Source organism: Callionymus lyra, chromosome 11 (genome assembly GCF_982586985.1).
Source record: "Callionymus lyra chromosome 11, fCalLyr1.hap1.1, whole genome shotgun sequence".
Taxonomy (NCBI): domain Eukaryota; kingdom Metazoa; phylum Chordata; class Actinopteri; order Syngnathiformes; family Callionymidae; genus Callionymus; species Callionymus lyra.
In genome coordinates this window covers 10,038,455-10,054,183 of record NC_141828.1, presented here as the reverse complement: position 1 = coordinate 10,054,183, position 15,729 = coordinate 10,038,455, and the positions used below count along the sequence as shown (strand labels likewise).

The 15,729-nt window shown below is 38.3% G+C and overlaps 1 protein-coding gene across 1 annotated transcript in view; it reads right to left on the bottom strand.

The window, feature by feature from the left end:
- Positions 1 to 565, bottom strand: part of kndc1 (kinase non-catalytic C-lobe domain containing 1) — a 45,054-nt gene extending 44,489 nt beyond the window's left edge. Inside the window, exon 1 of the mRNA XM_087802299.1 lies at positions 416 to 565. Coding sequence (XP_087658425.1) covers positions 416 to 520 — 105 coding nt within the window. The 5' untranslated portion in view covers positions 521 to 565. The remainder of the gene's footprint in view (positions 1 to 415) is intronic.
- Between the last annotated feature and the right edge of the window lie 15,164 nt (positions 566 to 15,729).

Sequence of the window (15,729 nt, the reverse complement as noted above, 5' to 3'; positions counted from 1 at the left end):
GCAACCATATAAAGGGTAAAAGATAATAAAGCTATAGTACCAGTAAAAGTACGTTATTAAAAGATTATTTTAATGACATATATAAATGTCATTTTGTTTTGTTTTTTAAAAGGAAAAATACAATTACTTGTCCTTAAATTGAATTAAAATGACATAACAACGTCTAGATTCATACAATGATAATCCACCATAAACTTCATGGTACTTCAATGAACAGTTTTGATCTTTTTTAAGATGTTTTTTAATAGATTTTAAGAATCCTCCAAAGCTTTTAAATTGACCAGAACCTTTCTTAGATCCCTTCACAGAGGAAAAGTTAACTATAGCTCTGTTGACGTTCGAACAAAGTTCTCTTTCGTCTGATTCACTCTGAGGTTTCTTAACTGATGGACGACGAGTCATGTGACGAACTCACCTCATCTTCCAGCAGCGGAGGCAGGTGTTCCCCATCAAAACATGGATCCCTCTCCTCGCCTCCAGACCTCAGGAATGGACCCGCATCACTCACACCGGTCTCCATCTCCTCCACTCACATCCCCACCATGTGAAGATCAGCAGGACTGCGATGCTGCGGCTCCGTCGATGGTCACTGCGGGACCAGCAGATAAGAAGAAGAAGAAGAAAAAAGAGCAGGAGATGAAGGAGTGCGCATGACTGCACCATCCATGGAGGGGGGCGGTGTTGTTGAGCATCGGTGTCGGGGCTGCCATGGCTACCACACCCCCGCAGGAGGAGGCGACAGCAGATCTGTGGGAATCTTCTGGAGGAGAGGAGCCACAGTTGGCTGCACGCCTCCTCCTCCAGACACCTCCTCCTCCAGACACCTCCTCTGACTCATTCATTACCGAGTTATTATCTCCTGTGTTCCTCATAATCCGCAGTTTACACAGCTCTTCATCCACCATTACTCGTCGTGACTTATTAGCGGGGATCTACGATTTCCTCCCCTTTGAGACGAACATTCTTTTTAATAAGATAAACAAGATACAAGCTTAAACTAATGACCATGTCCTAATAAATAGTGCAATAAAATTGAATATATAACATATCAACTAGGGATAAATACGTATATAATACAAGAAAAACACAAGACATATCTAATGCCATGACGTCTTCATACTGTCACTCTTTTTATTTATTTATTTGTTTTTTAACATATTTTTATCGAAGTTTTAAGATTGTTACATAACATCAGACAAAAATGTTCATCTGACAGATAAAACCAAAAACTAACAAAGCCTCCACCCCCAAATAAATGAATAGATAAATAAAAGAAAACACAAAGAAAACACTTTGCATTCATCACAGCAAGGACACCCATTACATATACATGTTGTCCTTAATTCAGTTTCTCCAATAGATGTGACAAGTCTTTCTTTATGATAATTGATATTCCATGATATTCCCCCCCAGAAAAGGGTCCCAAATTCTTTCAAGACACTTTTCTTTGTCCTTCGGTGTAATCTTGATCAGATCAGAAACTTTTATCGTGAGTGTTGTAAACACAACAACAGAATTTTGTTTTGTGGTGGCAGTACAGAATAAAATAATAAAATACAGTCCAGGCCAAAAGTTTGGACACAGGTTCTGAGCTCAATCAAAGTTGTTTTGTTGTCGCAATTTTCCAGACTGACTGATATTTAATTTCCTAAAGTAAAAATGGTCATTAATTTCTTTTTATGCAGCTGATTGGTTTATTAAATGAATGATACGGTTGTTCAATAGTGATGTATAAACTTGACTTGTGCAAAAGACAACTAGTCCAACTGTCCCAACCTCATTAATACATAAACATTCTCAAGAAGTAATGCTGGACACACCTGTCAGGTGACTTTATTTTGAAGGGCATCAAAATAAGGGCAAAAGTCAGCATAGCAGACATCTGAGAAAAAGGTGGCTACTTTAAAGAAACAAGAATATATTGATACATAATTCTGCATGTGTTCATAGTTGTGATGCCTTCAGTGATTATCTATTATTTAGAAATCATGAAAAAAAAAGAAGAAATGAGAAGCTGTGTCCAAACGTTTGCCCTGTACTGTATACCAAACACAAGACAAAAGAAACAAATTATCAAGCACCAAGGCAGCCATCTTTGTTGCCAATGTAAACATATGAGACAGTCCTTGCAACCAGCAACCAATACCAGGTCCAGTATTATACTAACTATATTACTAATATACTAAATTAGTTGATACAAAAACCTTAGATATGTTTATACTTGTTTAAATGTTGATATTATCATTTATCATTTAAAATATACAAACCAAAAAGTGAGCAGAAAATTACATACATTACTAACCACAGCGCCCTCTCCTGATCAGGAGGACTTGTGACAATAACAATCCTGAGCGTAACAGATGCACGGACAGACATTCAGACATAAGTTTGTAGTTAGTCGTACCCAGTTACTTTACCTAGTTTGCAGTGGTCAGTACCTATCAAACCTATCCAAGGCTGCAAATTTACATTACCCTCACATGCCTTAAAGGCACAACACAGACTTGCCCTTTTTATTGATCAAGTTCTAGTTCTTTCATAATAGTTTGGCAGTAGAAATAAGCAAACATGATCGTGTCCTTGTCCGTCTTGCCTTTGATGTCGATGTATCTATAGAGACAGAAATAAGTAACATACGTCCAAATGCAAGAATCTGTTGAATTAATATATATATATAATATAATATAGTATTGATTTTACCAAAATATGAACTTGAGGTATATCCCTGGTATAGAGAATAGTGTACTTTGAATATACTTCTGTAAACTATACTATAGATAAGTGTATTCCCTAGTACAATTTTAATATAGAGGTGAATATAATTGAATGTGAACTTCATATGTTCCAATTGAGTTTGTAGTAGTACCAAATCAGTACTTCTACTTTTAGCATTCCTTAGAAAAAACAAGTATTTTCAAGTTTACTATGTTATATTTATTTTATACTAAAATTGATGCAGTATACTTACAGTTTAATCTTGAGATATTATACTTATATGATATAAAACGTCACTGATTCATACTAAGTAAGTCCACAGATGTACAGACGGATCGATAGAAAGTCATAAAAATGCGTAACAACTTGTAAACAATCATTTTTTGAAGTGATCTAGGGCTGGAGTAATGTGGGCAGCTCATTCCATCATTGGTTTGTGCTGATGAAGCTTTATGAAACAGTGTCTTGTTGTTTAGAGGTCAGTAGGTGGCGCCATCAGTTTAAAAATGATGTTTTATTAGAACAGTTGTTCAAAACAAAAGGAAAATAGTGCAGAGACGCCATCTGGTGGACTCTGAAAATAATGACACTGCTTCATGAAGCTTCATCAACACATCATAGGCCATGATATGATTTTTTTTCTTTTTGCCTTTGAAATTATTTTACAAATCCATGTGAAATCAGATTCTTGGCAGATGCAATCAACATCTTGAATACGTAAAAACAAACAACTAACAAACACACGCACACCAAGATCTTGATTGATGACTGTGAGCTGTAAACACAACATGTCCTCATTTTTTTCATTGAATATCTTTGTTTGACAAAACAAATGGTCCACATGTGTTCTCCACGCCATGTTTTCGAACACAAACACGGCGTTCCGGACTCGTCCCGGATCAATAGTGTTTGTCGTAAGTGGCGACTCCATTTGAATATCATCTCGTGTTGTTTTCCGAGTGTTGATGAGCGGACTGTCTGGGCGCCGGCTGAGCCCGGCGTGTCGAGGAGTGAGATTGCTTTTATTCCATGTGTGCTCGGGGGCTGCTGAGCAGTGATAGAGAAGCGTCTGGCCATGGCGGAGCAGAATCACTATTAGATTTGTTGACTGCTCATCCCTCTGGCACGTCGAGATAATGGGAAAACACTCCTTTTCTTTCTGCAGCAGCCAGGCCCGATAATGTGATCATACGTTTTGCAGCCAATTATTCCAAAGACTTATTAGACAAAAGAAGTCGCATGTGATCCATGTTGACTTTGGAACAAGACCCGACTAAGCGATGCCATCAAAAGCTATTTCATCTTCAGGAACATTAGCCACTAATGGGAAAGAGCTCCTTGTTGTCACCAGAAATGATCTGTTTGTACAAGGATTCATGTCTTCGGTTAAACACCTCCAACACTTTTCTCTTCCTTTCTAATCAATTACCTGCACATTTTTCAACTTCTTGCTTCAGGCACTTTTTGTTCAAGAGTATAGCAGGGCTTTTTTTCTAGTGGAAGAACAAGGGACGGATTACTAATTAAACAAAGACAAGATCATTAAACTGCTACATACAAGAATCAAGCTCAATGTTCTTTGTTGTTTGTAAATAAAAATAATAATTGCACAAATAATCAACACATCAATAACAGATTTTCTGCAATTATTATATTTGCTTAAAAAACATTTTCTGGTTCATATTTCACGGAACATTGCAAAATCAAAATTTTAAACCTACTCTTTTCAAAAATCATGAACCAAATTATGCTCATTCCTAGGACTTGAATTTCAACCACAGTGCTATCAATAAAGTTATTTTTATTAAATATGTTCAACATTTAAAATTGTGTTCAGTAGAGGTTTTCGTTTCTCCTCCGTGATCACATCAGACACTTTGGTGCAGTCGAGATTTAAAGCTTGAGGTTTAATGGAAAGCATCAATAACATACATTAGAGAGGCACTGCGACTCCACATACCTCTGCCAAGAAGCTCATTGCAGGAACTAAAACACAGCCTACCATGAAGTGGAGAAACACAGGATTTGATTCAATAACTTTGTCTGCTAAAAAAAAGCATCCAAAAAAAAGATAGAGAGAGAGGGGGATGGATGGATGGATGGATGGATGGATGGATGGATGGATGGATGGATGGATGGATGGATGGATGGATGGATGGATGGATGGATGGATGGATGGATGGATGGATGGATGGATGGATGGATGGATGGATGGATGGATGGATGGATGGATGGATGGATGGATGGATGGATGGATGGATGGATGGATGGATGGATGGATGGATGGATGGATGGATGGATAGTAAGGTGGATGCATTATTTTATAGTGATGTTCTGATGAAGCTTCATAAAACAGTGTCATTATTTTCAGAGTCCACTAGATGGCGGCCTCAGCACTATTTTTCTTTGTTTTGAACAACTGTTCTAATGAAACATCATTTTTAAACTGATGGCGCCACCTACTGACCTCTAAACAACATGACACTGATTCATGAAGCTTCATCAGACCATCACTAGTAAGGAGTGTCTACCACTACGTTTTATGGTATTGAAGTATAATATATGCAGTACCGTGCGCAAAAAAAAAAACTTACCAAGACAGTAATAGTCAACACAGCGGAAATTAGATCATTTCTGTTTTACTTTCTCTACGACCTGTCCTCGTCTCACATCAACCATTTTTTTTTTTCACTGGGACGTGGAGAATTAAGCTCTGAGCTGGATCCAAAAATACATCCGTATCTGTATTCACATAGCATTGTCTGCGCGAACTTGTTATGAGCGCGAACGCGTGGGCGTGTGCGTGGTGGAGGGTGCCGACGAGAAGGCACTCGGGCATAGAAATGAATAAGAAAAAAAAAAAAAGAATAAAAATGAATATTCATCCGGCCTCGAGACAAAAACAATGCAGCGGCACAATCTCTGCAACAGGGGCGGAGGGAACAGCTGCAGAGCCACCTGACGCGTTACAGTCCGACTCATATTCATGGCTTCGCCCCAAAGAGGGTCACGAAAATCAAAGCTATTGAAGTGTCTAAAAGTGAGAGGATAACTCTGAACACTTGGCAGATTTGATGATTTAAAAAGGCAATAATAAAATTCAAAATATGTTTCTCATTTTTTAACAAAGGAGCTGAAAGTTGGTTCTTCAAATATTATTCACGTTTTATTCTAATGTAGCACCTCAGTCTGTCCTGTATCACAGGAAGCAACAACAGAATGTGTCACCGCACATAAATTATCCTTCTTCAACGGCGTCTCCGGCTCGTAACTGTTCTTAAAGCGCAGCTGGTGTCCTATCTTTCATGGAGTTCTCTTCCATCTGCACCTCTTTTGGCAAGCAAATATGTTATTTAAATTCCCATTAAAAATCATTTTCTAACCAATTATTTTTAATTTAGATCTTTGGCCACATGAGATAAGATCTGGCCCCTCAAGCTTGGAGAAGGCAGAGATCATTCAGAACCAAAACTTCCCTCCTGACTTCCCACTGACACTGACCCTTGGGCAAGCTTGTGAATATTTAAGAACACTTTGGATTTGACCTCTCATTTTGAAAGTAGCTTTTGTTTTTCTCAATACTGTAAGAAATGCATGATTCTGAAGAGGAGTAGGATTCACAAACCTTTGTGGCATTGGATCATCAACTGGCCTGTGTTTCAAATCTTACCCACCAGAATCATATCTGATCATGTTTGAAAAGAAACAAATATTTAGCTTTACAAAATACATTTTTGAAATGAGGGGACTTCTATGATACATTTTCTATCTAGTCTTAGTCAACTATAATCTTCAAGTAATTGTTAATATATGTTCTTATGTTTTGTTGTGATCTTTTTTGTAGTGATGGTCTGATGAAGCTTCATGAAGCAGTGTCAATATTTTCAGAGTCCACTAGATGGCGGTCTCTGCACTATTTTTCTTTGTGTTTAACAACTGTTCTAATGAAAAACATCATTTTTAACTAATGGCGCCACCTACTGACCCCTATACAACATGACACTGCTTCATGAAGCTTCATCAGACCATCACTACTAACAATTAAAAAAATGAGGCTTAATATGATTGAATAAGAAGTAAAGGGAAACGTCGTCTGTTAGGATACAACAACAGTTATAATATAATATATTTAAACATTTACATTTAAAAATGATATTTATTAACATTTTAGACATTTGGTCTTGGTTATAATACATGATGAACGTCATAATGCTTTCATATCAGTCCATAACGATACATGGTAACTTATGACAGTTTATAAAGTTTTTTTTTATACATAAATAATAATAATAATAATCTCTATAAAGCCTTATAAATGTATCATAATTTCTTGAGAATGGGGTCGGATATATAGGGACCAGAAATACTCAATGACAAATACAATTATGATGATTAATTAAATTTCATCTATGTGTATTTTAAGTTGAACAATAAATAAATAAACATTTAATAAAAAATAAAAACAAGTTTGTTAGCTGTCATTTCAACATGATCTTTTAAAACTATACTGAAGTTATACCTCATCATTTAGTTCGTGTCTTCTTAGTGAAAAAAGTAGTAGTTAGTTTTTATGATTTTCCAAATATTCCATTTCCATTGCGTCTATCTAAGTCAATGACTCGTCTCAACCGCTAGATGTCACTGCCGTCTTGAGAGCAGAGAGTAGATCAACGACAGCGTGTGACGTTGGGATGCGATACAGTAGCTGCTCATCCACCAACACAGCTCTCAATGCCACTATATTTATATCCCAAAAATCACATTAGAGCAAATGTCTCGGTCTTGTTTCTTAATCTGGATGAAGAAAATAACTCCCAGCGTCCTCGGAGGACCTCGATTCCAGTGGGGATGACTGAGTGAGGAGGGGATTGTCGACAGTCCATCAACAAACTGATGATAAAAGACACATCTACAACACGTGAGGTCGAGGTTTCAAGTGAGGATCCTCAGAAGGAAAACACAACTTTCCAGCTGTGAGCTCACATGGACTGTATTTAAGGAAACTCAAAATCTATTTAAGGATTAAGGTCATACATTTTTTTTACATTTACTTTATCTATTATTGGAGTCGACAGATGAGAGGCGAAAAAAGCAGTGAAAAGACTTGAAAATAAAAAGTTTATAGCAGGTGTCGAAGGTAAATTAAAAAAAAAAAAACGATTTAAAGGTACAGTGTGCAGGATCGAATAAGATACATGTTCACCTTATTTATTACTGTATCTTATTTAATGCTACATTATTTACCATGATGAACTACACTGGAACGAACAAGCTGTATTTGTTGATGGCACATCAGTGACTTTATTGCATTGCAGTTACACTTCTAACATACAGGGGTCACTAAAAACAACATTAAAAAAAAGCATATTTCTTTCATTTATAAACGTATTTATTAAGTTCAATGGTGATTTAATATGTTGTCAGATGATACCGATACTTGCAAGAAGTCTTTTGTCAGCAGAAACTACATAAATGTGTTGGATGGGTTACCTGGGAAATATATATTTTTACCCACAATCCTGCAGGATTTGTCTTCTAGAAGAACATAGCACCTGTAGACCACGTTTGTCAAACTCAATCATACAAGGGGCCAAAATCTTTCAGCAAACAAAGTCGCAGGCTGAAGAAAATGAGCATTTACCAAACTAACTTCAACTGTACGAGTTGAATATTGTCTTTTCATTTTTGAGGCTCAATCATTAGTAAATATACAGTTGTCTTCTGTCGGTTCTACTTCTAGTATCTGAAGACTCACACTTTCATATTTATAACAGCATTAACATTAATCTACTTTTTATTTTGAACCAAGTTATAACATATGTAGGAAGATTTGAAAAGAAAAGAATAGTAAAAGTATAGTGTTGGATTGTATTATTTATGTATTACAATTTGAGTCGAAACATATACTTTTGGATAATTAAACATATATATAAAAAAATAAAAAAAATCGAAAAATTGTTCAAATATTATTTTCTTTTCAAATACTTACTCTCAAAAATGGTCATGAAAGGTTTAATAATTATAAAAAAACAGAATTAAATGAGTCCTGTTGATTAAAGAAAACAAAAAACAATTAAATTATTATTATTATTATTAAAATAAATTCCATCTGCGAAGAAGATAAAAAACTGATTTTACCCTGTTATTTATGAATACACTTTTCTGCTGATTAAGTCAGTTCTTTGAGAGTTTAATAGAAACATAAAAGGATATTGCAGTTGTTACAGAACAAAAACAGTGAAAATGAGACGAATGATGCAAGTAAACAGATCAAACATAAGAGACAGTCACATCCCCGACTTGACTCTTACATCACATGTACTCCATGTGTGCTGTTAATCCCGACCAAATAATGAGCTCCATCATCACCCTCTAACTTGGACCAAATGTCCCCCTTATTGTGTCTTCCTCCCTCTCTCCACAGACTGGGTTGGGGGGGGGGGGGCGGTGGTATCTGTCTGTCTCTTTCAGCGTGAATGTTACAGTCTGCAGCAGCCTCTTAAGGTCCCTTTAATCCGGAGGATTGTTGCATTAAAGCTATCACATGCTCCGGAGTTGCGTCACCATTGAAGGCAGCTATAAATAACAAAGTGAGGCAGCAAGGACGAGGGGGGGGTCAAACAGCAGACGTACACAGATTGGCAGCTCTTCGATATATAGGAAACGACATCTTTGACTTCCGGAGCGACGTTCTGTTCACTTACCTGACTGGGTCGCTGGCACACAACATGCCTCAAAAAATGTTTGACGCATAAAGAATATTTCAGTGGCACAGCGGGGGGGCGGGGGGGGGGCAATAATCAGATGTGCCACTCACCCAGACGTCTGGAAGACACTTCCGATTGTCACATCACAGAGATCCAGGTAAGGATTTCAGACTGTGAAGTAGCAGAATGGGGTTGAGCCGAGTAAAATAGGTTGAGGGTTTTAACTTCGCCAGGATGGAAGTGGGAGCCGAGAAAGGGCTGGGAGGCAAAACTTTCTTTTTTTTCTTTTTTATTGCAGATGCAAAACATAACGATCACAAGTGAACAAACCAAAGAGCTGCGTTAGCTTCGCCGCGGCGTCTGCAGCCCCCTCTGCATCGCATTAGCATCCTCTCTCTCTCCGCCCGGCAGGCAAACTAACTACAGTGAAGTCTGCCCTGGGAAAGCAAGGATGGGTTTTTCTGTAGCAAAGCAACTTGCATTATCACTGCGGTAGCCCTGACTGCAAACTTCATCTCCTCCTTCTTGTTCAGACACGAAAAATAAACTGTAAGATTAGTCCAGACGAGAAGACACAAATGCATGGATTATAAAATACTTTTCTCAGTTGAAGGAAACCGTTTCAGGTCTGTTTTCTGCAGTGTTGAACTAGAAACGTGTCTTTGTCAAATACAACACCCAGGTATCTCAGGCTCAATTTGACAGACAGACATAAGTCACCCAAGTACTGACTCAACCCTGGAACCTTCAACCTGGAAAAGTTTCAAAAAGAGGAATAAAGAGGGATTATGAGTTTCATTGCATGACCCCTGCATTATACAAGGGACCATTGTATCATTGCCCTACAGGTATAATACGTTTACAATTACCTCAGATGATTGTAAGAGAATGATCGTCTCTGTAATATGGTCACATCACTGAGGGTGATTCAAACAAGTGGTTTCCAACCAAAACATGAAATAATTTCTGTTCTATTAATTATAACTTGCTAAAAGGAGTTTTGTTTTGAATAAAAAATTATCTAATTTTCCGAAATAACATCAGCCTGTGGCTCTTGACATCCAAGTCATGCGTTTTGGTCAAGTTTACTTAAAAAACAAACAAACATGTAAACTAGTGAAAATGAGTGAAATAGAAACGTTATGTGATTTGTTTTTAAATGTTGTTCCGTTAATTCAATGCATTAAACCAGTCTGCAATTGAAAAAAAGGTTAGGGACCCCTTGTTTAAAAAGAAGCCCGAGACCTGGTTTTAAGGTCTTAAGGTTTTAAAACAAATCTCTAATCATCTGTCATGATCAGTCTGTTCTTATGTTGTTTCTGTATGTTTTGTTTTATAATGTTATATTAGCTCTTTGTTGGAGAGACGCGCAGTCTTACTACTACTACTAGCGATAGAGAGGACAGAACAGAAGGTCGCACAACACACACTGGAAGCATGAAAAAGAAACAACGCAATCAAATAAAGATGCTTTTTCTGTGAAATCGAGTCACATGTCCTTCAAAATACTCGACCAGGATCCAGATGGTAATTCAGAAAAACTTCAGAATTCAGTCCCAGAAAATAGGAAAAAGCACAAATAAAAATGTCTTAAGATGTTTCTTGAAGGAGTCAGTAGATCATCAAACATAGAGGAAGATCGTTCCAAAGCTTAGGAGCAACAGTCTGGAAGGATTTCACTCCTCTTGCCCTGAACCGTGTTTAGGAACCATCAATAGATTCTGATCCACAGACCTCAGAGCCCGAGCTGGGGTGTAAGGCTGGATAAGATCAGTGATGTAAGGAGGAGCCTGACCATGAATAGATCTGAAAGTAAGAACCAGAATTTTAAAATTGATCCGGAAAGAAACTGGCAGCCAGTGAAGAGTTTTAAGGATCCGGGAAATGTGAGTTCTTCTACTAGAGCAGGTCAGAATTCTCGCTGCAGAGTTTTGTATTAACTACAGGCCAGTCATCTCCTTCTTGTTAAGACACCAACATAAACTATTAAAACAGTCTAAAAGAGAAGACTGGAATGGAGACATGGAATATAAGCTCCAGATCGTGTTATGACATCATTTTTCTAATATATGTTAATATGAACATTTCCTGAAAAATATACATCCGTGTTTGAGTTATTTTGCTGACAGATGAATAAACATGAATGGCGTGGGTGTGGGCGTACAATTCACTCAGTTTAAGGTGGTCTGCTCATGCTGCCATGAGGTCACCTTGCGTGAGAGCTTTTGAAGCAGGACGTCACCAAACCTCAGAGCCAAAGAACAAATTGCTGATGACAGCCTGGATTTATAAAAAAAAAAAAAAGTCTATGAGTCTGAATCTTTCATGGGGATGAGTTATCCGATCTGGACCGAAAAGCAGATTATTCACACGTACGGTCTGCTCTGATTTCCAGAGATGTGCACATGTATGATCCAGGCTGTGATTTGGGAGTCTCTTTGATGGCCCCTCTCTCCCCCCCTCGCTCGTGAAAAGACGCTTTTGTCTTCGCCAAGAAGAGACAGTTCGCCCCAAGGTGTACGGTCGGTCCTGACGCTTTTTTTCTTGCGTTTGTCTGACGCAATTGCAAAAAGTCTTTCTAGCTTTCGTGGCGAGGAAGGCGCCACACCTTCAGCCACGTGTTGAATCTCAACAAAAACACAGCCTCGGCGGAGATGATTCAAGATAGAAAGGCTGTGATCGTCATGCTAATGCTGTCCTTGACTTAAATAACATCCTGGAGTCTCGCAGTGCGGGAGGCAGAGAGGTGGTGGTGGAGGGATGAGGGGTGAGGGAAGAAGGGAAGAAGAGGGGGAGGATTTATACTTGGAGGCTTACAGGAACACGGAGGGTGAGGTGCTGAGATCAAAGCAGCAGAGAAGACAGAAAGAGGTGGGCAAAACCTCTTATTAGAAATCATCGTTCCGTTTTCTGAGACGCTCTTATTCGTGTGTGTGTGTGACGCGTGGTCATGCGTTTGCCTTCATGTGTTTCTGTTGCTTCGAGCTTGTGTGTTTGTGTGTTTGAGGAAATTTAGGATTCAGTGACGCAGGAGAAGCTTTGACGTGTCCTGGTCGTGTCACTCCACCTGAGGTGAGAGGAAAACAGGGCTGCAATCTGAAAGTATAAAACATCCCTGATGGTTTCTGTCTGCTGCAGTCCACGGTTGAATCATTGAAAAATCCATTTTCTGTGTTCTCATGAATTACAACTAATCACAAAAATGAGAACTCAAGATCCCTGATTTGTCTTTTCTACCGAGTTCCTTCCTTTATTTGAAGATTAAAAGAAGAATTTACAACAAAACTTAAATTTGAGAAGAAAAACGACTTTTTGAATTTGCACTTGATTAAGAAGAGATTCTGCTTCACATTCTATATATTCTTTTCATAAATTCCCTTCAATACTTCAATAGTCTTGTTCCTCAAGTGGAATGCAGGAGACTTTAAGCTGGTACTTACCCATGGTGCCCTGTGCAAACTGCAAACAGCCCTACGAGGTCTAACTAAGTCAACAGTCTCTCGCAACCCGATTCCCCGGGGTAGCAAGCACCAAGCTTCCTCAACAAGAGGTCATTCCAGCAAGAACATAAGTCGGCATCAAGACGCCATCTGTGGGTCTCCATTTCATATATCCTAGTGTTTTTTTTAAATTCTGGAAAATGGGAAGATACTACCAAACGCCAAATTTGGCAACTCACACTCAAGGGGTTCAATCCGATACTTAAATGACTTCCTTCACGTCGCTCAGGTCTTGTCTATAAAGTAGGTCAATCTCCGATCTAGAGTGAGTGGAAACTCAAAATGGCCGATCAGAATTTCCTATATATTTAAGGTAGAAGTAGGAAAAAAGCTTACAGCTTGGCATGAAGCTGGACTCACTGGTGACAGTTGCAGAGAGGAGATAACTCGACAAACTACTGTCCATCATGGATGATGACAGTGAGAAGAGAAGCAGATGGAGCACAAATTCTCCACCCATGATGCAACACTAATAGACTCAGGAACTTGAGGGCTTGGCTCGTGCAAGGGACTCAGAGTTTGGGGGCATGAGTGGGGTGAAGGATGATGTTGTTAAGAAACATCTTAAGACGTTTCTATTTGTTCAGGCTTTTCCTTGAATTTCTCGAACTCCTGTTGTGTTATCAGTATTATCTTGATCTTTAAAGTATGTACTTTTTTGAGTATTGTTTTGAATGTTTATGCGCTTTGTGACCCTGGTCTCGAAAAAGCGCTATATAAATAAATATTACTTACTTACTTACTTCTATGTTTGTATCCTTCCAGGTCTTTATATTTGCACTTTGTTTTCTCTTTGCACTTTGCTCTTTTTATTTGCACTTTGTTCTTGACTCACATATTTGAAATGTTGAAATCTTCCTCTCCAAGATGCGGTAAGTTCCTCATCATGACCATGTTTCGAACTTATTACTTTATAAAGTTCTCCCCCTTCTGAAATCTCAGCAAACAAGAGGTTACGAGAGTGGAGTCCATTATGACGCAACAATGGCTTCACTCCTTCTCCAGCCAGCTGTAATCACGCCCGCTTTGTTTAAACAACAAGTTCCTTGTAGGTAAAGACTTCCGGGTTTGATGACACGCGGTGACAAACCTCGATGTTTGACCAGTCACAGCAGAAGCTGTTCTTTAGCGTAGCTTGAAAATTGGCATCCTTATAGGTCAAGATAGCAGCAGAATAATTTACCTACATCGACTTAAATTTTGGTCAGTCATCTTTTCAGAAACATGAAATGATTTTCTGGAACCCCTGTGTTCGTCTTGGTGTTATCTTGACCTTTAAAGTATATCATTTATTGAGTATTGTTTTGATTGTTTAAGCGCTTTGTGACCCTGGTCTGGAAAAGCGCTCTATAAATACAAATTACTTACTTACTTGCTTACTTATATGGATTGAATTCATTACATAATATTCTTATCCCATAGTGTTCCATGGAAAAGCCTTGTAAATCCAAGATTCTGCAAAAACAATAAATGGCTGGTATTTATACTATGGTACTTACATAGTAGGAGCCAAAAATATGTTCCTTACAAAAGCATATTCTCAACTGTGATTCCGACATTTAAGAGGATACAACCTCCAGTCCTTTAAGTGGCTCTCAGTCGGGTGAATAATCCCGTGGTTGAGGAAGAAGAGATGTGAGGGAGGTGGGAGGAGGTTTGCAGCAACGTAGCCTTGGTGAAAAAAAAAAAAAGACCCAGCTGAATAATAAATGCTCTCGGGCGTTTCATAGCCTGTCAATCATCGGCGTGATTTGTGAAGACGCGCTGTCACGCTTTCAGGACGGCACGATGAGTCTGTGGGGGGTTGACCCACTCTGAACATGCTTAGCACATACATATTGAAACCATCCATTTCCGGAGACATCTCAATCTCCACGAGCAGCTCTGGAGGGGAAAAACAAGGGCAATGATGTTTAGTCTAACGGTGAAAAAAAAAAACAACCTTTATTTAGAATCAATGTGGGGAATTGGTTTCAGGGATTTTGGCGCAGACTCGCAGGCAGCTGTGACGACAACAGAACTTTCCAACAACCAGAAGGGACATCGCCTGAATTATTCTGGAACAAACATCTTCAACCTGTGTCATCTCCTTCTTCCAATCCATCCAAGATAGGACATCTTGCTCAAAGCGTACTTTTGTACCAAGTTTGATCCCTTTTCCCGTTCCTTCTACTTGATATGCTCTCGAAACTGTAATTAGAGAGACTTAATTTATGTTTGTCAATGTTATTTTAAACATAACAGATAAATAATAGATGGTAGATAGAAGTCTCTAAACAATCTCCAACAAAGTTTGGACATTAATTCAAATTTTTAATGAATTTCTTTATTAAATGTGTTTCTTTACTATATGCTAAAAACATTATAATTGTGTTAATGTTCCGGCTATTACAAAGAAATTGTTTCTTTATCTGACATCACAGATATATGACAGACACCATATGGCATCACTTAAACCTTGCACGAGCCAAGGTCTCAAGCAGGTTCCCAAACAATTTAATGTATTATTATTATATTATTGATAAAGTAACCATTCTTACTCATAAGAGCCATTTGTAACCATTTTCTACTGTAAAGAAAACGCTAGGAGCCACAAAATCCATTTGACTTTTAACCCTTGTGTTATCTCAGGGTCAAGGTGACCCGAAGGCCCGAAAACCACTGTGTTTGTAGCTCGGGAGTCGGTTCATCTTGACCCAGAGGCAACACAAGGGATACGTTAAAAATGTGTTTTCAGGCCTCCGGGTCACCTTGACCCTGAGATAACAGGGGTTAAAATATATAAATAAACAAATAAATAAATAAAC